We start from the raw sequence: 23,481 nt of genomic DNA on the forward strand, positions 1-23,481 counted from the left end.
TACAGCTATGTACACCAACCTTGCTTAATTGGAAGAGGTGGCACAGTAATTTATAATGATAACCTCGGTATTACACATATACCCGGACATGGATTTAACTCTTTTGAGGTTCTTTATACCAACATAGCCCATGTAGTCTCGCAAAATAAAAAAAATTCCTTTGATTATTATTTATAGGCCCCCTGTTTCACAGTGAATTTACAGACTTTCTTTCCGGCCTGATTATATTTGTGGATAAAGCCTTAGTTATTGGTGACTTACACATCCACTGGATAAATTAGAAGACTCGATAAGAACAGCATTCCTGTCCATACTAGACTCAGTTGGAATTAAACAAAATATAATAGGACCTACTCATGAAGGTGGTCTAATGCTCAATTTTAAGTCATTCATAATGTTTTGAAGTCTAAATATTTGCAACTTCCTTGACATATTGTTTCTTTTTAGCCTGAATTAGATTTAATTAGATCAGATGAATATATATAACATATGTTTATATTATATATTATATATGTTTATTTTAGAATGATCATTACATATATAAATGAATTTTTTTTTATTCAACAATATTTTTATTGATTTTAAACAGGGATATAACAGGGTAAACATGTAATGTTTCAATAGACTGTAAATTTTATAACCCCCTTATAAACCCTATAGCACCCACCCCACCCCTCCCTGACTCCAAGCCATCATTACGTGCATAAGAAAGGCTAGATATAAAAGATTTTTAAATAGCTAATAATAATAATAATAATTCTCAAGGGAAATAATAATAATTTCTCAATGGAAATGTTATATTGCAAGAAATATCGTTATCGTAATATTCAACAACAATATTGCATATTTTCCTAATATCGTGCAGCCCTAGTCCACACACACTGCTCCCCAGGCGTCTGTCATGGCTGCCCACACCTCACCAAGGGTGATTGGTTTAAAGCAGAGGACACATTTCATTGTATGCACTGTGTGCTGTGCTACAGTGTTTCACAATGACAATCACTTCACTTTCACTCCACTATAGGAAGGCTCTTAGTGTGGCTCGACGTATCTTTCTCCATTAATAGACAAGAACAAAAGTAATCTCAGATTCCTGTTTAACACTATAGCCAAACCAGGAATAAGACAGAAACAAATACTATCACTCAATATCATCATAGTATTGACAATTTATGAATTTGTTTAATACTAGAATAGCATTCTTTCACCTTAGAAATATTGCAAAGAAACATCATCACAATGCACTATGCAGAAAAGTTGGTCCATGCATTTATCACATCAAGGTTAGATTACTGTCTGGATGCTTTAGTAGAAGCTCTTAAGGGTCTCACTTAACCTTAACTGAGTGAATTCTTAGTTATTTACCACTAGGGCTGCAACTAACGATTATTTTATTAAGCGATTAATCTGTCGATTATTTTTTTATTAATCGTAGAATCGTATAAAAAACAAGAAAAGCATTCATTTCCAACCCTTTATTCAAAAACTGAACTAAAATCTTTAGAAAGTGCACAAACATGTTGCTCCTTAAGCTGTTATAATAATAATAAAATAAAAATGGACTAACACAAGAAACATACACATGTATGCTTTACATCTGCCTAATATATAGACTTTTTAAAAAATAAAGTGCCACGTGAGCTGCCAGAATTACAAATAATTTATAAAAAAAATAAAGAACAATAAAAATCAGAAAATTTAACAGGATTTGTTTGAATGTCAGAATTTGTTCTCTACACTACACTGCAGATGTACACAATCGCAGATGCACACACTCACAAACTCTCACACTGACACACACACACACACACATCTCTCTCTCTCTCGAAGCTTATTCATTAAATTATTACCATCAATGTAGTAAGTGCAAGGTTCATTGTCTTGTTTTCTGAAAAAACACCTCAAAGTGATTATTTGAAATGTGTACAACCAGAGCCAGTGGTTTGCATAAAAATATATTTCTCAGTTAAATACATTTCTCAGTTAAATACTGTCTACAAATATTAGTTAAATTTTTTTTTAAATTATAACTAGGGCTGTAACAATGAATCTCTTAAATTGATAAAAATTGATTGCTAAAATGATCATTTCGTGACAATGAGACATTTGCGTGAAGCGAACACACCTGGTCTCTTGCACACTGATGCTAGTTTGACAAGCGGAGTGAGAGGAAAGATACAAAGACGTATGGGACACATATGTGCATATGCTCAACACTTCCACGCATTACGTGTGCTTTTTTGTACACACTAAAACAGACCACATGTGACGGAAATCCCGAACTGCTAAAGTGCCACTGAGCAAAGCACCGTCCCAACTCATTGCTCCCTGGGTGCCTTTCATGGCTGCCCACTGCTCACCAAGAGTGATTGGTTAAAAGCAGAGCACACATTTCATTGTCTTACATTTACAATTTACATTTTACGGCATTTGGCAGACGCCCTTATCCAGAGCGACTTACAACGTGCATTCAAGTTACCATCGGTGAAGAGCTCAATTCCGGTTCACTAGGACCCCAACTATGAATACAATCTTTTTATTCACTCTGTTGTAGATTCTGTACACAAGTTCGACAATAAGAAAGTTACTAGTTAATCTAAATATTCTTTAAAGAGGAAGGTCTTGAGCTGTCGTTTGAAGGTGCTCAGTGACTGAGCTTTTTTGACCTCAAGGGGAAGTTCATTCCACCACCGAGCGGCCAAGACGTAGAGGAGTCTAGATAAATGTTTTACCTTTAGCGATGGAGGGACCAGGCGAGCATTACTGGAGGCTCGGAGTATACGAGGTGCAGTGCGAGGTGTAATAAGGGCTGTGAGGTAGGATGGTGCTACTCCATGTTTGGCTTTGTAGGCCAGCATCAGTATTTTGAACCTGATGCGTGCAGTTACTGGGAGCCAGTGGAGGGAGTGTAGCAGAGGGGTGCTGTGGGAGAATTTGGGAAGGTTGAAGATCAGTCGTGCTGCTGCATTTTGTATGAGTTGTAGAGGTCTGATGGAACATAGTGGTAGACCAGCTAGACCACTAGAACACAGTGGTAGACCACTGTGTGCTGTGCTATTTTTCACAATGATAATCACTTCATCCCTGCCACATCAACACCATCTGAGCAGCTGTTTCTGCAGCAGGCAACATAGCATCAAAGAGTGAGCCTGAGCCAGGAGCATGTGGATATGCTCACATTTTTTGCATTGCAATGCAAAGTGTCTGAACAAAGGGAGTGAGAGAGAGTAAGTGTGTGTGTAGTTAAGAGAACACGTTCTGACATTCAAACAAATCCTGTTAAATTATTTACTGTTCTGGAAGCTCAGGTGGCACTAAGCAGTGAAAGATTATTTTTAAAAAGTATATATTTGGCAGATGTAAAGCATACATGTGTGTGATTTTTGTGTTAGTACATTTTTATTTTAATTTATCGTTATTATAACAGCTCGAGCTACATGTTTGTGCACTTTCTAAAGATTCTAGTTCTGTTTTTTGAATAAAGGGTTGGAAATGAATGCTTTTCTTGTTTTTTCAGATTTTCCAAATAATAAAATCAACAGATTAATCTATTATTAAAATAATCGTTAGTTGCAGCCCTACATCTAACCCATAGTTAGAAGTGGCTTGTGTACTAGGGATGTGCGATAATAAGATGTATTATCTTCATTATTTTTAACAATGTGTGACCTGAATTTTCTTAGACCAGGACCAATCATCTTTTTTTATTTTGTTTTAGGGATATTTTACAACCTAAAGACTTGATCAAAGTTCCAGTGGACAACATTACTAGAGAATTTTGCAGCCAGGTGTGCCTCATGAACTTCACTTTCAAGAAAAATGCACAGGCCAGTCCTTCTGATGACCGTGATGACTACAGCAAATGCAGTGTATGCAGAAGGTTTGCTAATGTAAGTGCTCAGTTACTGTTCACTTGGGGGATGAACTGTGTTCAGGTAGAAGAGAACTTGTTATCTGGTACTTATCAGAACAAATGAAGGCTTTGGAGTTATTGACCTTATTCTTATGATTTTTTTTTTCCTGTAGGTGGAACATGAGGTGACCCATCTTGGTTCTTTGCACAAGCTGTGCAGTGATTCATGTTTTTCTCGGTTTTGTGTCTCCCACAACCTCACAATCAACTGCTGTGAGGCTTGCGGCCAACACTGCTCCAGCTCCACAGGCAACCTTTGTCTGCTGCAGGCAGATGACACCCTTAAGAAGTTTTGCAGTTCCACTTGCATCACCAGGTTCAGACAGGTAGTGACCTGTGCAGTTTGAGGAGAACTGGTGCATAGTGATGCATAGTCTGCCAGAGTGCGTTTTGATGTGAAACACCAATGGGTTGTAGAGATTTGCAGTACAGTCAGGGAGAGATTATTTGAACCACTGCTGATTTTGTTTCACCACTAAAAGGATCTGTCTATAGTTTCAATTATAAGTTTATTTGAAAAAAGAAAAGCTTTTTTAAGAATAAGAATTATCCAAGAATAATGTTTTTTTTTTTTTTTAAATGTTATACAGTGCATCTGGTAAGTTTTTACATTTCATCACTTATCCCATATATTATGTTACAACCTTATTCCAAAATAAATTCAATTCATTTAGGTTTTGGCAAATTCATTAAAAATAAAATTAGCAAATGTACAGTCATGGCCAAAAGTTTTCAGAATGACCACAAAAAAGAATTCCACTGCATTTCAGCCCTGGCACAAAAGGACTTCAGAATATTTCAGGGATCCTCTTGTCAACACATGAGAGTGTGGACAAGCACAAGGCTGGATATCATTCTGTCATTCTGATTGAGTTAGAATAGCAGACTGGATGATTTCATGCTTTAAAATCATTGTTCTTCCTCTCTTAATCATGGTTACCTGCAAGGAAACGCGTTCAGTCATCATTACATTACAAGAGGGCTGCACTAATATTGCACCTAAATCAACCATTTATCAATCGTTAAATTGTTTTGAAAAAAGGCTTCAGGACGCCTAAGAAAGTCCAGGACCATCTCCTAAAGATTATTCAGCTGCAGGATCGGGGTGCCACCAGTGCAGAGCTAGCTCAGGAATGGCAGCAGGCAGGTGTGAAAGCATGCACAGTGAGGCGAAGACATTCGTAGGATGACCTGAGGTCAAGATGGGCAGCAAAAAAGCCACTTCTCTTCAAGAAAAACGTAAAGGACTGATATTCTGCAAAATGTACAGGGATTGGACTGCTGATGACTGGACATTTTCTCTGATTAAGTCCCTTTCCAATTGTTTGTGGCATCTGGAAAAATGATTGTCGGGAGAAGAAAAGGTGAGCGCTACCATTAGTCCTGTCTCGTGCCAGCAGTAAAGCATCCTGAGACCATTGTGTGGGGCTGCTTCACAGTTTTGCCAAAGAACACCGCTATGAATAAAGAATGCATCCAAACCATCTTGGATGCTTTGGACGCATTTCCAAACCATCCAAGAACAGTTTGGTGAAGTACAAGGCTTTTTCCAGCACTATTGAGCACCATGCCATAAGGACAAAGTGATAAATAAGTGGCTCAGGGAACAAAACTTTACATTTTTGGGTGCATGGCCAGGAAACTCCCCTGACTAGGGTTATTTTCCTATCACCAGTGTTTACTTATTACTTTGAGATGTCACTGAAGGTATATTCTATGGATAGTGAAATAATTTGGAGTGAAGTTGCAAACAATCAGAGGCAGATTTGATCAAAAGTAATGGCATAATATGATGTTCATTTGACTGTGCTGTGAGAAAAACTGAAATATATTAGTATAGATTATTGAGTGAAAGCATTTTTTCGCAAACTATCTCACAGAATACTCTCTTTGCAGGATTTCTGGTACGTAATGGCAGGTCGACGAAAATTTTACTCAGCCAGGGAAGCCATTGAGTTGATTTGGGGCTTTATCTGACACAGAATCCATTTCAGACGATGAAATTGCTGATCCAGATTTTGAGGAAACTCATGAAGCATACGAGTCTGACTCCAGCCTTGATGATGAGCCACGGGCAGCAATAACAAGAGCTAATCCCAATCACCTTGATGTTGAAATTCATAACGTATATGCAGACAGTGACACTGAGGTCCCAGATGACAATGAAACTCAGCCAGGCCCAGCTCCAGTCAACAAAGAGTTTTCTTGGAGGCAGAGAAAACCCCCAGCAGCTGACATAGGCTCTTCATTCCGAGGACCTGCGTTCTCACCTCCACCAGACGAAATACCAAGTCCAAAGTGGTATTTTGATCAGTTCATGGACAAATCCGTGTTTGAACATATTTCTCACCAGTCTAACCTGTATGCAGTTATGAAGAATGGCCCAGAACTGAAAACAACCCCTTTGGAAATAGAGCAATTCATTGGTTTATGCATCTTGATGACCGTAGTCCGTATGCCATCGTACCGCATGTACTGGCAGACGGCAACTCGCTACGACCCAATTGCAACAGTCATGGGACGCAAGCGATTTGATCATCTGCGTACTTACGTCCACATGAACGACAATACCAATGTGAAGCAAAAGGGTGAGCCTGGATATGATCCATTGTTCAAGGTACGACCAGTACTTGAGTAAGTCCGTGCCAACTGTTTGAAGGTTGAACCAGAAGAAAACCACTCCATTGATGAGCAGATGATCCCCTTCAAAGGAAAGATTGGAATGAAACAGTATATCAAGAACAAGCCCAAAAAATGGGGAATCAAGGTCTTTACTCGTGCAGGTGTCACTGGACTAGTCTATGACTTTGAAGTATACACTGGAAAAGGGACTGTGACTAATGAGCGTGGACTTGGTGTTGCCGGTGAAGTTGTTCTTAGTCTCGTATCAGAAGTTCCAAAAGGACTAAACTACAAGTGCTTCTTCGACAACTGGTTCACTTCCCCTGAACTCATTTTGGAACTGAAGAAAATGCTACCATCAATCGTAACCGTCTCCGTGGATGTACCCTCAAAAGTGACAAGGAACTCTCAAAGGCTGGGCGTGGTGCGTATGAAGTGAAATACGAAACAAGTGGGATGTCCATCGTGAAGTGGTATGATAACAAGGCAGTGTTACAGGCCTCATCCTTCATTGGCCCTGATCCTGTTGATAGATGCAGAAGGTGGTCAAAAGAGGAGAAAGAATATGTGGAGGTGGACAGACCCCACATTGTCAAGGTCTACAACCACAACATGGGAGGAGTAGACTTAGCAGACATGTTTGCAGCTCTCTATCGCATCGACATCCGCCCACGTCGTTGGTATCTGCGCATCCTGTACTACTTGATTGATCTATCAATGGCTGGCTCCTCTATCGCCGTCATCTCAGCCAGAAGAGAGGAGAAGAAGTATATGCCGCTTCTTGACTTCCGTGTTCAAGTTGCAGACGCCCTCATCAAGGTTTGCAAACAGGCTGACTTGAACAGAGGATCGTTGCACCATTGGTTGATGTCAGACTAGACCGATACAATCATTTTCCCATCCATGCAGAGAAACGTGGACGATGCAGACTGTGCAAGACTGGCTACACTCAAATGGCCTGCCTGAAGTGCAAAGTACTTGCGTGGTTTACAAAGGACAAAAACTGTTTCTTGGAGTATCACACGACAAAGTGAAATGCAAACATGGCCTTCTCAATGAGGATTTGAGATTTTTTTCCTCATTTATACCATGTTGTTTTTGATTTTTTTTTTTTCTGCCACTGTATTGTGTTGATGCAAAGTGGTATACAAATAAAGTTAGTGTTCATATCATATTCAGTTGTCAGTGTCAATTTATCACAACGGGCCAATGTTGCAAATCTGCAACAACTCAGAATGCATTGCATGTGAAGGTCTCTCTAAAAAAAAAAAGTCAGGATTCTATTGTACTACCCCATATGATACTTCCCCCCAAATATAGGATTTTTCCTGTTGCTAAAAGTTAATTTGAGCCTGAAAGGGTTAAAACTGATAAAATGCTTGTAATTATACTTCACAGAAGCGACTGACAAAAAAAATCTAAAAAAAACTTTGTGAAAACCAGTATTTGTGTCATTCTCTTGTCATTTTGGCCATGACTGTACATACTGTAAGTATTTAGGTACATTGTTGATGAACCTTTGGCAAAAATTAAAACCTCAACTCTTTTAGAATATGATGCCACAAGCTTGGCACGCCTGTCCTTGGCCATTTTTGTGCTCATTTCTCCATCTAGTTCCTCTAGGTTGGATGGAAAGCATTGGTGCACAGCCATTTTAATCTCTTTTCAGAGAGATTCACTCAGATTTAAGTCTGGGCTCTGGCTGTGCCACTCAGGACTTTCACATGGTTGTCCTGAAGCCACTTTTTTGATACCTTGGCTGTGTAATTTGTGTCGTTTTCCTGCTGAAAGATGAACTCTCACCCAATCGGAGTTCAAGAGCGCTCTGGAGAAGGTCTTCATCCAGGATGTCTCTCCACATTGCTGCAGTCTTTTTTTTCTCTCTCCTGACAAGTCTCCCAGTTCCTGAAGCTGACTATAGGCATCGTATCGGCCTGGTGATGAGTGGTGGCTGGTTTCCACCAAATGTGATGTCTGGTATTCATACCAAAGGCCAGAGAATTTTGTTTCACATGGTCTGAGATTCCTTTTTCCACAAGCTCCAGATGGGCTGCCATATACATTTTTATTAAGGAGTGGCTTCCGTCTGGCCACTCTACCTCTGGACCTCTGTAGCTCTGATAGAGTGATCTTCAGGTTTTTGGTCACCTCCCTGACTAAAGCCGTTCTCCCCCACGTTGCTCAGCTTAGTTGACTGGCTAGCTCTAGGAAAAGTCTTGATGGTTTCCCTGAGCTTCAGGGAAAAGACTGTGAAAGGCTATTTTGGAACATAACAAAATGGGAAAAGTGATGCACTGTGAATACTTTCCAGATGCACTGTAATTTCTGGTCAGTTGAGCTTTTACTTATGCTATCTGTGTTCCAGAAGTGTCAACAGAAGATCCAGTGCTCACGCTGCCATGTACAGTGCCCAGCGATTGAAATGCAGGACTGCACTAATGTCCAGGGCATCACTGAGCTGTTCTGCACCCAAAAATGCCAGACCAGCAGCTCAGGATTATCAGGTGCATGGTTGACATTTTATTCATGATTCACTAACACCTGAGCTAAGAGAACTTCTTTATACATGTTTCTTCTGGAGTTTGTTGGCGATTAGTGCAGAAAAATATTTTGTTTAGAAAGTTTGTCAAATGCTTTGTTTAATTCTTAACAACATGCAAATACTGCACTATAATAAATACATTTGAAAAGATACTAATAATAAATACACAAAAGTATGTTTTAAATGCATGTACTGGTTGATGGCATACATTGGTAGTCCATTGGTAGGCTGTGATTATATACTGGGTATTTAAGGGGGTATTCAGATTTAAGTATTTAGACCCCATACATTTTTTCACTCTTTGTTATATGATTTTTGCTAATGGTTGCAATATAACAAAGTGTGAAATATTTACGGGCGTCTGAATACTTTACGTACCCATTGTATATCCTATATAGAATGGAAAGTTGCTCCAGAGATGTTCTGTGCAGTTTTAATTACCCTCTGTAGTACACTTACAGCATTTATCAAGAGTGACTTGCTGTAAGTAGCTACAGGGTCAATCCCCCTGAAGCAACTCAGGGTTAAGGGTCTTGCTCAGGGACACATTTGTAGTAAGTGGGGTTTTAACATGTTACTTTGTGGTATTCTGATTTATAGGTGAGTGGGTTATTTACTAGGCTAATGCTCAGTGTGCTATATGGAGTTCCACCAATATGTGGACTTTGCAATGAGAGGGAAGGGAAGAAGTGCTGGATCAATCAGACCACATCACTGTTATGCTAATTCCAGATTACAGACCACTCGTCAGAGGCAAAAAAAACGGTTCTGTTAGTAGACTTCAGTTCAGCATTCAACACCATTCCTTAGAACCTGATTGAAGCCTGGATCTTGTACTTCCTCACTGAGACACCTCAGTCTGTCCAGACCGGCAACAACATCTCGAGCACCACCACACTGAGCACTGGAGCTTCTCAGGGCTGTGTGCTCTGTCCAATGCTGTTCATCCTGCTGACCCACGACTGTGCAGCAATGCACAGCTCCAACCACATAATCAAGTTTGCCAATAACACAACTGTGGGCCTCATCAGCAACAACGATGAGCCAGTATACAGAGGAGGTGCAATGACTGACTGACTGGTGTAAGGTCAACAATCTATTTCTGAACGTGGACAAAACAAAAGAGACTATTGTTGGCTTCAAAAGAGAATGGAGAGACTACTCCACTGAACATCGATGGATCTTGTGTGGAGATTGTCAAGAACACAAAGATTCTCTGTGTTCATCATTGAGAACCTCTCCTGGGCTCTCAAAACCAGTTTGTTAGCCAAGAAAGGCCAGCAGTGTCTTTACATCATAAGGAAGGGAAGTAAAGCCCACCTCAGCCACCATCCTCAGCATCTATAAAGGGACTATTGAGAGCATTCTGACCAGCTGCATCACTTTCTGGTTTGGGAACTGCACAGGACCACAAGACCCTACAGCGGAAAGTGAGGACAGCTTAAAAGATAATTGTAGTCTCTCTTTCCTCCATAACGGACATTTACAACACACACTGCATCAGAGAAGCCACCAGCATTTTGATGGACTCTACACACCCCTCTACACACCCCTCACATGCACTCTTCACCCTCCTACTATCTAGAAAAAGGTACAGCATTTGGGCCCCCACTACCTCATATGTTCATAACATATCTCTATTACATTTCTATTACAGCAGTATTTGCACATTGCCACAGCGGCATTTGCACATTGTTACTCTGCACCTTCCAGACATGTTACACTGGTTTTTAGGTTTGTCGGTGTCACACACGTGCACACACTTTGTTAATATGTAACTTTGTTTAATTGTTCAAATGTTACATGTAGCACCAGGTTCTGGACAAACATTGTTTGATTTCACTATATATTGTCTAACGTATATAGCTGAAAGGACAATTTGAACTTGAAACCACTACAACCCCAGAAAGTGACGATTTTGTATCTTTTAGTCTAGCATATGGTTCTTTGCCTCTGAGACATACTGTATGTGATTTTGGGCTATATAAGAAATAAATGTTGTTTTGGGTGTACTATTTGTCGACTATGCCCAATTAAAAATATTCATATTATGAACAAAAGCGTTGCTCACTTCTCAAAACTCTGCACATAATTGTGATGGTCTTTCAAGTTATTTGCTAAATTTGTTGTACTGCTTGCTGATGAGGAGCATGTTCTGGACTAAAGCATCTGCCGCCAAGTTGTGGGTTGTAGACTTCATCTCATGCTGCCACTAGAGTGAAAGCAGCATTCAAAAGTGACCAAAACATCAGACAGAAGGCATAGTAACTGAATAGTGGTCTGAGGTCACCACTTGCAGAAACCACTCCTTTATTGGGGATGTCTTGTTTATTGTCTAAAATTTCCACTTGTTGTCTATTCCATTTGTGAAAGCACAGCATGTGAAATTGATTGTCAATCAGTGTTGCTTTTTACTTGGATAGTTTGATGTCTGTGTGATTGACTTGGAGTTAGATTGTGTTGTTTAAGTGTTCCCTTTATTTTTTTTTTAGCAGTGTATGTTCAAAGTGTTTGTTCAAAGTTGCATGTAACCATTTAGTTGGGAGAGGGGCTACCTGCTGCAATGCCTGTTGAAAATTATTGTTGTCTGCTGGTGATTTCTACGAACCAGCAGATGCAAAATTGGAATTTAAGTATTGATATAAGTGGTAATTGATATCAATATATTAGTATTGATTAGTATCTGAAAATCTTTTTTTTTTTTTTTTGTTTTAACCACAATACTCATGACTGTACCGTAATACTATACTGGGTGTACCGTTGTGTTTCTGATCAAGACTTTCAACTCTTAGTTTCTAGAGGGGGACTGTCCCTGTAGCAACTGATTGTAAGTCACTCTGGATAATGCTGTAACTGTAGCAAATAAGTCAGCCACGGTCTGTGCCATATCTTAGTAATATAATTGATGGCAGTAATATATGCCTTGCAGTCACTATTACAATGTAAATAGTAAAAGTACTCTCTGTTGTCTTCAGGAACACCCTTCCCCTGCACCAACTGTCAGCTGATGGCCATTTCTCAGTACCATCTGGCCATGCCTGATGGTTCCATTCGTAACTTCTGCTCTTATGAGTGCGTAATTGGGTTTCAGGTATTACTGTCACTGTGCATTTGATACACATCTTGCTCAAATGTTCTTTGGATCAGTGTCTTTGTTAGCTAGGTTAATTTAAATTATAATGTCTCCTCTTTCAGGAGCAGAGAAACTCTTCCTTACCTCAAGACCTGATGAATGGGAGCACTGCTGCAGCATTGTCACACCCCATGGGTCAACCTCCCATCCATCAACCAACCCAGAGAGTACCTTCCTTGCCTCAAATCCCCAACCCAATTCTTCCCTATGTACCTGCCCCATCCTATGGACTTGCTCCAGCCTTTGGACCTGGCTCTACTCACAATACTACAGTGCAGTACGGTCCAGCACCAGGTGTTCCTCACCTGCATGAGGTCTATCAGCAGCATGTCTCCCCTGGTTCTGGCTATGACTGTACGCATGCCCTCGCCCAAGTCTCTTGTAATCAGTGCAGTTTGCAGTTCTGCTCCAAACCACAGGTGCTGCATTACAAGGTATGTCAACAAGCATTTATATTCATCATGGCACTTCACTTTGTTGATAGCTACTGCCTCAGTTATTCTACAGTTTTGATTGGCAAGAAAACATTTAAACCCTTTTGAATTTTATGGTTTTCTGCATTAATATGTCATAAAATTTGATCCTCCATCTAAGAAAAATGTGCCTAAAATAATAATAATAAAATAATTAATGTATTTATTTATTTTAAAAAAGAGGAATCTAGCACTGTTATATTTTTTGGACAGATTTTTGGACACTCATTCAATAGCATCTCTTTTGGGTTGTCTTGATCATTTTTTTCTTCTGAGTCTATTCTATTGCAGATTTTGATGTTTTGAGTCATTGTCCTGTTGCACCACCCAACTTCTATAGAGTTTCAGCTGACATACACACTCAAATTTTACTGCACATGATTATCTTCCCACCAATAAACTGGCAATTTCCTGATGCAGCAAATTATGTTTCCTCCACTGTAATTCATGGTAGGAATGATGTTTTCGTGATTATTTACAGTTTCCTTTTTACACCAGCTGTAGGTTTTTATGTTGAGTGTCAATTTGTTCTTTTGAAAAAACTTTTTCAAAACATGCGCAAAACCATGCCTACTTCACGCACAAAGCGTTATTTTTGGACAAAAAAAATTTCACTTTTTAATACAGCAGCTCTTCCGGTTTAAGGCATGTTTTGACTGTATGTGACTTTTCAAAGTTCAATATAATATTGTGCCTTTCAGCTTTGGGTCAAACTACATGTGTACATCATGCACTTCATGCTTGTGAAAGCTGTAGGTGATATAGGGTAAGGGGGATTGGCTTAGGCTTTTATTTTGAAATGTTGCATGACATGACCGTGCAGTAAGTGGAAGATCGGCTGTATTATTTAGCATTTTCATAAATTATCAGAGATTTCTATATTTTTGTTTAATGAGAGAGAAAATCAAGCGATGTTCTATGAATGTCTGTCAATTACAGGACCCACTGCTAACCTTACTGAGGTGAATACCTTTATGGGAGAGATGTTTAAGTGTTATCATATTTTTCCTATAATTGCGGATTTGCCCAATAAATATTCTCTGTTCATGGCTACTTCCTGCTAAAGGGCTATGGACATAGGTTACCCTTTCAAAAACAGTTTCATTTAAATTTAAAGATCAAATGATATACCGTAATGTCTACTTTCTATGGTTCAATTTATATTGCAATATGATTTTTTTTTGCTCCATATCGCACAGTCCTGAGTTTGATGAGTCTTCGTTGTTCTCCTGGGTTATTTTAACTGGGCGCCCAAAGTGTCTCCATTTGTAGATTGTTTACAAGTGGTGGACTAGTCAATTTCTGAAGTCTTTCCAGCTTCATGTAAATCCACAATTTGTGATCATACATCTTCTGAAAATGAGATGAGGCATGGCTCACATAGGTGCTTGGTTCTTCCAGAGGCGCTTTTTTTTTTTTTTTTTTTTTTTTTTTTTTTTGCGCCTGACGTTCCAGTCTGGCCCTCTAATCATCATGTCATCATGATCGTATTTCATGTTCGCCACCTATTGAATGAGATTTGTTCACATCAACTGCTCAATTGAATTAATTGTAATCAATTGTAATTATTGATCATATATATTTATTAAGATGTGATTGAAATATGATTGTTAATGGCTGTTGCTGCTGTGTGTCTTCTTGTGGTGATGGAGTCTGCAATTGCGCAATCCCCAAGTCCCCTGGCAATCTGTCACACAGAAAGTCCTGTCAGTGAGATATCAACAGAACCAGTCCAGAGCAGGACCCTTGATACCTACCCAGTGTTCCAGTCATAGTCAAGTGACTATTTACATTTAAGGCATTTGGCAGACGCCCTTATCCAGAGCGACTTACAATGTGCTTTCAAGTTACCATCAATGAAGAGATCAATTCTGGTTCACTAGGACCTCCAACTATGAATACAATCTTTTTATTCACTCTGTTGTAGATTCTATACACAATTATTACAATAAGAAAGTTACAAGTTAATCTAAATATTCTTTAAAGAGGATGGTCTTGAGGTGTCATTTGAAAATACTCAGTGACTGAGCTGTTTTGACCTCGAGGGGAAGTTCATTCCACCACCGAGGGGCCAAGACGGAGAAGAGTCTAGATGAATGTTTTCCTTTTACCTTTAGCGATGGAGGGACCAGGCGAGCACTGTATGTGACTCGGAGAATACGAGGTGCAGTGCAAGGTGTAATAAGGGCTGTGAGGTAGGATGGGGCTACTCACATGTTTGGCTTTGTAGGCCAACATCAATATTTTGAACCAGATGCGTGCAGCTACTGGGAGCCAGTGGAGGGAACGTAGCAGAGGGGTGGTGTGGGAGAATTTGGGAAGGTTGAAGATCAGTCGTGCATTTTGTATGAGGTCGGACGGTGCATACTGGTAGACCAGCTAGAAGGGAGTTGTAGTAGTCCAGTCTTGAGACTATGTGACTATAAAAGAAAAAGACTATGATCAGCAGTATCAAAAGCAGCAGTTAAATATAAAAGCACAAGAATTACAAAACTACCGGTATCAGCTAAAAGAATATCGTTAAAACCCTTAAGAGACCAGTTTCAGTGTTATGTCTGGCTTTAAACTGGAATGGCTTCAAAAGTCCATTATTTTATAAAAACGTACTTAGTTGAATAAAACAGTATTCTCCAGAATTTTGTCATGAATGGGAGTTTTTTAATAAGTGGTCTAGGGCTGCAACTATCGAATATTTTTGGAATTGAGTGTTCTGTCTATTAATCAAGTAATCGGATAAATCATTCTTTTGCATTTTTAAACAACTCTTACAATAATGTGTTATGCAACATGAAAATCCTCTTAAAATGAGCAAGCAATTGGCAATTATTCCTCACAAAAAAAGTTTTTATTCAAACTGAACGCTTTTATTAGATCAAAGCTTAAAACCTGGGTTACTAGCTCCAGAATTAAGCCCATTTAATCAATCTTTCTGTGAAACATTTATGATGTACATGAAAAAAACTATGAAAATCACAAACATAGGTTAGCCTATTTGTCCTTAGTTTTATTTTAATAAAAAAAGGAAATAGTCCATCTGTAGCATTTATTATTACTACCTTATGTATGGGGAAGGTGTGTTAAAAATATGATACCTTGTAGAAGCTCCAAGTGCTCTTGGAGAAGGGCGGTTTAAGTGAGGATTTGTAAAACAGATCCGTTGTACAGTGTATACACTGCACTACGTCGTCCACTTTACGCAGCATAAAATGGTCCCACAGTTTAGACATTTTATGCCTTTTACGCACACCGTTATCCTCATTTTCCGCCATTGCCAAAAAGCTCAAAATAAATCATGCCTCCTTAAATCTTGCACTTCCTTAAAAATGCACGTCAGTTAAAACAATCCGTTTAAAACAATGATTCCAGTGCTGCTCAGCTCCGCATTGCGCAGCTCCGCATTGCGCAGCTCCGCATTGCGCAGCTCCGCATTGCGCAGCTCCGCATCGCGCAGCTCCGCGGGATGCAATTTCACACTTGTGGGAATAATAAAGGTTGATCTTAATAGATGGACTTTGTGACGAATTAAACTAAATTTTCCTTGAGCATTTTTTGTAAATCGAAATCATCGAAGTCATACAAATTCATGCTTAAGAGCCTCAGGAACTACTCATGTATCAAGGCTACTGTTAACTTTATCTATGTATGTAGTTAGAGTTTAAAAGAGTATAAAATATATTTGTTAAAAGTTGTTCACCAGTTTATTACGATGAACACCATCTTTAAAATACAATGCTGGACGATTCCAGAAAAGGTTAAAATTGTCACTAAAACCTGCATTGTTAATATACCTCACACTGCACCTCACGTTCTCTGACCCTCCTGTACTGCTCGCTTGGTCTTTTCACCTCTTAAGGTCCAAGAAAGATGCTCATCAAGACTCTTCTATCTGGGCCACTAGGTGGTGGAATGAACTTGATTTCAGAACAGCATACTCAAACAGCATTTTCAAATGACAATTTAAAATACTACCTTAGACTGAACAGAATTATAAATGCAACACTTTAGTTTTTGCTCCCATTTTTAATGAACTCAAACATCTGAAACATTTTTTACACACCTTGATAGACTGTCAGTAACTGGTGTGGACACCATTAGCCCCATGCAGTTCAACACATTTCCATCGCCACAGGTTGTTGATTTTGTCCTGACTACAGTCAGCCATGCACTACGTGAAAAAAATTGCTGAACTTGCCTTAACACATTGCCTCACTTATTCTCTCTCCTTGTTTTTGGGGGCTTTGTGTCAGAATATAGTGAACAGATGCAAATAATATTTGAGTTGAGTGAGAAATAAAACACTTGAAAGTGTTGAGTTTGGATAAAGGAGTAAAGGCAAATTGGTTGCTGTGAGGAATAAAGGAGTAAAGGCAAATTGGTTGAGACCTTTCATTTTGCATAACACACAATTGATATTTTGATCACTCAATGCAGTACGAATTTGACAGAAATCCACAAACTTTACAAATAGACGGGACACACATACAGGAAATGTCCCACAGTTGCACAAAGCACATGCATTTTACAAGTAGAGTATTATACAACACAGGCAAAATACATATTTGTGGATTATTATGCATTTGTGGATTTCATTTTCTGCAGATTGCATGTAGTACTAAGTGGACAAAAGTCCATAAATACAAAGGAACAAATTCACAAATGTTATTCTGTGAGTTACAAATAATAAAGTCCAATAGAAAGTTCCATAGTATTATTCTTGTGTGGAGCAAACTCAAAAACCTTGTGTAATATCATCATAGTGAGACATAGCACAACAAACAGCTGTCTATTTCTACGGAAAATAATATCCTTAATCACGTGTGAACGGCTGCCTTTGTTCTGCAAATGTGGCGATTTGCAGGCAATCAGTTCATAGACAGACATGTCCCAATCTGCTTCCATCTTGCGGCCATGCTCAACAGTACATTTACTTATAGTTGAAGGATGTCCCAACTCATCAAAAACAAGAAGCTCTGCAAGCAATTTTTGACAGTTCTTCTGACTTCTTCTGTTTGCTTCGCATCACATGTATATTTTTCTAGTTGGCTGTGAGGTAGCAGCCTCCCTACTTTTTCAAACCAGACTGTATCGTCTCATACTTGGAGTCTTTCCGTGTGGGCTGTGTCTCCAACCGACCTTTCTTCGGAGGAGGAGTTCTACTCTCTAACCCGGAACACATCTCATCAGAGTCCGAACTCTCTTGCAAATGAATGGATACTTCCCCGCCATCCGAGTCACAGGAGTCCATGTTTTGATGCAGAGCCAAAGCCTCTGCAGCAGTGTATTATCTTGGCATCTTTGCGGCTTGTTTGTACCCGTAACCATACCACAGCCATGCGTGAAGTACTTTAGCACTAGATTTAAAGAGTTTTAATTTTCTGGTGAGAGTCCCGAGGTGTTTGTCAGTAGCTGTATTTTACAACAGGTGGCCAGTAGCTGTATTTTACAACATGCTGGACCTGGTGGTGGCAAATTCCTATGTTCTGTACAAGGCATGTACAGGGTGGGAAGGCAAAAGAAGATTCTTTCTGAGTCTTCTAGCCAAGGAACTCCATTGCCAATTTATGCAACAAAAGTTAATGGAGACAGAGAGGAAGACTGCTGCTGTGCCAGGACTTGTATGGACACCTCAGTGCCAGGTACAAGAGAACTCCAACAGAAATCGCAGTCAGTTTACCTGTTCAAAGTTTTACAAACTCACTTGCACCAATTGCAGGGACGATTGTCACTGGGTCTGCAAATGCTGCAAAGTTTGAAACAATTTTTGAAATAATTTTTTTTTTCATAAATGAAATTGACTTGTGTTTCCATATATCTTGTGAATGAACTAATTAAACTAATAATTAAACTAAATCAACATACAGTTCAAGGTATCAGTCATTAGACTGATTAAAAAGCCTGATCTTGATCGCAGTCAGCTTTCAATTTATAGACCGATATCCAACCTTCCATTTATATCAAAAAGTCGTAGCCCAGCAGCTGAGCACATACCTAGACAGTAACAATATCCATGAAGTATATCAATTGGGATTTAAACCTCATCATAGCACTGAGACAGCGCTGGTTAAAGACCTGCTATTGGCCTCTGATCAGGGACGCATCTCGCTGCTTGTCCTGCTTGATCTGATTGCAGCCCTTGACACTATCGATCACGCTATTCTCTTTGCCAGGTTAGAGAATGTTGTTGGGATTAAGGGAACAGCCCTTGTATGGTTCAGATCATATCTGACCGATCGGTATTAGTTTGTGGACACCAATGGTGATTGGTCTTCACATAGTAAAGTAGAGTTTGGTGTTCCACAAGGTTCTGTCCTAGGTCCGTTACTATTTTTCCTATACATGTTACCTTTAGGTGACGTCATCCGCAAACACTGCATTAGCTTTCATTGCTACGCTGACGACACACATCAGCAATGTGAGATGCAATCAGCAATGTGAGATGAGAGACAGCAGCTGAACAGAATAGAGAAATGTCTGAAGGACATTAGACAGTGGATGCTAACTAACTTTCTTCTGTTAAACCCTGATAAGACGGAAGCTCTTGTAATTGGGTCTCAAACAGCCAGACATAAGCTGGCTGACTACATCATAACTCTGGATAGCCTTTCTATTTCCCCAAGTATTGAAATAAAGGATCTAGGTGTCATCATTAATGCAGGTCTCTCATTTGATTCACATGTAGATAATGTCAATAGGATAGCATTCTTCCACCTTTGAAATTATATTTCTTATTTTTGCATTATTTCTATGCACGATGCAGAAAAGCCTGTCCATGCATTTATTACATCAAGGTTAGATTACTGCAATGCATTACTGTCTGGATGCTCTAGTAGGTGCATGAGTAAACTCCAGCTAGTACAGAATGCTGCAGCCAGAGTTCTAAGTAGAACTAGGTAATTTGACCACAGTCTCACAATCACTGCACTGTCTACCCATCAAATTTAGGATTGACTACAAAATCCTACTTTTGACCTATAAAGCTCTAAATGGTCTCGCCCTGCAGTACCTGAGTGAACTTTTAGTTCTTTATGAACTGCCACGCCCCCTTCGATCAATGGGTGTGGGGTCACTACTGGTACCCAAAGTACAGAAGGTTACAGCTGGGAGCAGATCCTTCTCATATAGAGCTCCGCAGTTGTGGAACGGCTTGCCAGTCAGTGTCCGGGACTCAGGGCCCTTAACAAAACCCCAGAGAAAAGATACGTTTTCAGTTTGGATTTAAACACTGAGACTGTGTCTGACACTCATTTTACTTCAATTTGACAGTGTCAATTATAAAGTCCACTTTATCACACAGTCACCCTGTTAGACACAGACAGTGTCTTAACCCTAGGCTACTCACCCTAGTTAGGCTGTCCTAGTTAGGGTACTGGGCCACTGTAGCACCAATTTACCACTATTACCACATACAATGCCACCGTCTGCCGCTGCTTCTGTTTGTTTTCTCCGAGACACTGAATCAAGCACACAGACTACTAATAAATCCTGGTTCCTGACAAATGCTAAATGATGACTCAGCATGAAACAAACCAGAGGGTCACCACAGCCACCACCACCATAACAACTACAGCTTCAGGGATCTTCAAATGGACCTGTAGCATCATAATGGACATGTAATGTGGACTATGACACTTGACTACACTCTGGACTTCTCCAATCATATAACTGTCTGACTTATTTTTTTCTAATTGGACAAATCATCACAAACCCTGCACTGACATCATTTGCAGGCTCACTCTACCCTGGAAGGGGGTCCCTCGCTTCCTTCTTCCTTTCTTTTTTTTTTCTCTCCTAGAGTTTTTTCCTTGTGTGCAGAAGGGTCAAGTGTGGGGGTTTCAACTATAGGGATTGTCAAAGCCCATTGAGACATACTGTATGTGATTATGGGCTATATAAGAAATAAATGTTATTTGTTGGTTGTAGCTCCGGACCACTTCTCCAAGCTCATTATGTTTACCAGGCTGCAGGTGTGCGAACACCTGACAAAAGTTAGTTTTTGGAAGGTCAATATCTCATTCCATAAAGACATGAAAGGTCATTCTTTTTTTTTTTTTCTTTTTTTTGGGGGGGGGTGGTCACACATTTTTTTTGTCAATACTATTGACCAAGATAAAGACTAGATCTTATGACCAATTAATACAGAAACCTCAAAAGGGTTACCATACTTTTTGTTGCCACCGTATGTAACAGAAAATCTTGTATAAATAGATTGTGTATAGTAGTTTGACTTGCTTTGCCTTTCTATGTAGGGACATGTGTGGCTATTTTGTGGGAAAACGTGTTGTGAGGTGTTCAAACGGAACAATAATGTCACAGCACTTTGTGAGTACTGCAAGCTGGAGAAGGTGGTGAAGGACATAATCAAGTTTGGGAAGAGACTATGCAACTTCTGCAGTGATGGTCAGTCTGGCTGCTATTTCTCTCATCCTGTTGCATAATTCCAAAAAGTTTCTTTCAAAATTCCCAATGTTTTGATAAATAATACAAATTCTGACCATTGCAACTTCTGCATTACTTTGCATGTTACACCGGACCTCAGCATACAAATTATACAGCAGTGTTTGTATGTACACAATGCTAAAAAAGGTATAATAGATCACACAGAATCAAGCTTTTCCTTTTGTAATTTCTGTTCCTTAAAGGTCCCCTGACATTAATATTTTTTATTTTATATAGGTCTTAGTGGTTTCCAAATACTATATCTAAAGGCAGAATTACAGCCACACAGTGAGATTTCAATAAAATGTGTTGTTTCAGTGTGTAGCTTTAACTGCTAATGCAGATGAGAGAGGCGGGATGAGGAGGAGAGCAGCCTATAGAAGTTGACGGGGCATTCACGGAAATGATAGGGGACCTTTAAAGGCACACTTTAATAAGAAATTGTTTCCTTAATTCCTATTTGCAGTAAGCCTTTTATCTTAAACTATCACTTCCTTACATGAAGAACACAAAAGTAGAAGTGTGAATTTGTTTGCGTGTAATTATTTGTTGGTGTATGGTGTTTCTTCATAATTCATTTCCTGAATAACTGTTACCATGTGCAGGATGTAAGCTGCTGTTTAAACATGACCTTTTGAAGAAAACAGGCTCTCAGTGCAAGACCTGTGCATACTGCGGCAACTTGGCTGACTGTGTGGTCTCCAACCACTTCAGCAGCAAGGTGGAGGAGTTCTGCAGCAAAGAGTGTATGTCCCTCTACACTGTCCTCTTCTATGAGGTGAGGAACGCATGCACTGAAGAATGTATATACCTGCCAGAATTATTTTGGATAATCTTTGACAGCACAGTGAATGAGTGGTGTTGGTACAGATTTTATGCTATACTCACAGATGTACTGTATATGCATTTTGTATGTTTTTGCTGTAGTTTGTGTGATAGATGATTATAGAGGAATATGCATTATAACATTTGTCGTAATGTTAACAGAGACATTTTGTAGGCTAAAACTGGAGAACAGAATATATATGAAAAGTTACATTGGAAGTTTAAGTTTAAGTGTGTGTTTCAGTGTGTGAGAAACTACACTGAATGAGCAGGCATTTAAATTATTTCATTACAGTGTGGTTTGGACCCTGTAGAGGAAAGGAATTGGTGTCTGGGAGGCATGCTTATGTAATTACGCATGTTTGGTCACAGTTTCATGGAACTTTTTGGGAGAGTGCTAGTTCTGGAGATGGGATGGTGATTGTGTGCTAGGAATTGTGGCCAAAGTTTTGGTTAGTTTTCGGTACATGGGCATTTTCGATAAGACAGTTGTCGTTTTGCTATGGTTTGTAATATGTGAAATGCACCTTTAAAACAAGCTGTGTTATGTGGTGCTTGTGTGAGTTACTGTAGTTGTTATATGATGGACTGGGTAGCTTGTAATTAATTCTGCTTGTATTTTACATTCACCTTTGTACAGAACAGTAACAGTAAAGCGTATGTGACCTGTATATTGTTTCATGTTTGAGCATAGAAAGTCATTCAACCAGGCATAGTAAGGTTGAAATACTAGAAGTTAATAAATGGTGAGTAAGATGGAAATAATACAGCTTCACACAGCATCTGTGTGAGTGTTGTTCTTCATGGTTTGCCTTATTTTTCTTCACACTTAGCTCCTTCACTTGTGTTCACCATGCAACAATTATCCATTTTGTCTACGACAATTTTTTGTCAGTGTTGGAAATTGTTCCTTACCTAGTATGTATTGGTTCAGTAATGGATCTTTTCTCTTTGTCAGATGGCTCGCTGTGATTTGTGTAGGAAACGGGGTGCTCTGCGTGAAGCTCTTAGGTGGGGGAGTGAAATGAGATACTTCTGTGCCATCCACTGCCTTCTAAATTTCTGCCAGCAAACCACACTCAACTTGTCCAGCATCACCCCTTTGGCACACACATACACAGGTACACACTTGCACATTGCACAGATTGTACACAATAAACTTGTACTGAACAGAAGCAAATACAGAAATCCACTTGTATATTCAGTGTGAAAATTGATTCAGTGTGAAAAGCTAAGCTTTTTTGTCTTAACTCTGTTTGCAAACTAAGCCTTCTCGGGTATCCACAGGCTCAGCGTCTGCTCCTGTCTCAAGAAAAATCACTTCTTTTTCTAAGGAGATGCCAGTGATTAGGGGTGTGGTGTCACTGGCTTCTGCCCTCACTGGTCAACCACAAGACTCCAGCCATGCTGTTCTACCAGGTATGAGATGGCACTGTGCTTGATACCATCTCAGTGAAATTTCAGAAACACCATTGACACTATCTACAGATGTACCAAAAGAACTGGATTAGGCTTGGCAAATAAATCTGTGATCTCT

At 39.5% G+C, this 23,481-nt stretch overlaps 1 protein-coding gene across 3 annotated transcripts in view; it reads left to right on the forward strand.

The window, feature by feature from the left end:
• LOC114788346 (zinc finger MYM-type protein 4) overlaps positions 1-23,481 on the forward strand; it is a 59,371-nt gene that overhangs the window by 12,805 nt on the left and 23,085 nt on the right. For all 3 annotated transcript variants that reach the window (XM_028976840.1, XM_028976848.1, XM_028976856.1), the window contains exons 9-17: positions 3,719-3,890; positions 4,027-4,239; positions 8,901-9,039; positions 12,053-12,168; positions 12,273-12,644; positions 20,930-21,080; positions 21,725-21,897; positions 22,903-23,065; positions 23,232-23,363. In XM_028976840.1, coding sequence (XP_028832673.1) covers positions 3,719-3,890; positions 4,027-4,239; positions 8,901-9,039; positions 12,053-12,168; positions 12,273-12,644; positions 20,930-21,080; positions 21,725-21,897; positions 22,903-23,065; positions 23,232-23,363 — 1,631 coding nt within the window. The remainder of the gene's footprint in view (positions 1-3,718; positions 3,891-4,026; positions 4,240-8,900; positions 9,040-12,052; positions 12,169-12,272; positions 12,645-20,929; positions 21,081-21,724; positions 21,898-22,902; positions 23,066-23,231; positions 23,364-23,481) is intronic.

The sequence above is a fragment of the Denticeps clupeoides genome, chromosome 1 (genome assembly GCF_900700375.1).
Source record: "Denticeps clupeoides chromosome 1, fDenClu1.1, whole genome shotgun sequence".
NCBI lineage: Eukaryota > Metazoa > Chordata > Actinopteri > Clupeiformes > Denticipitidae > Denticeps > Denticeps clupeoides.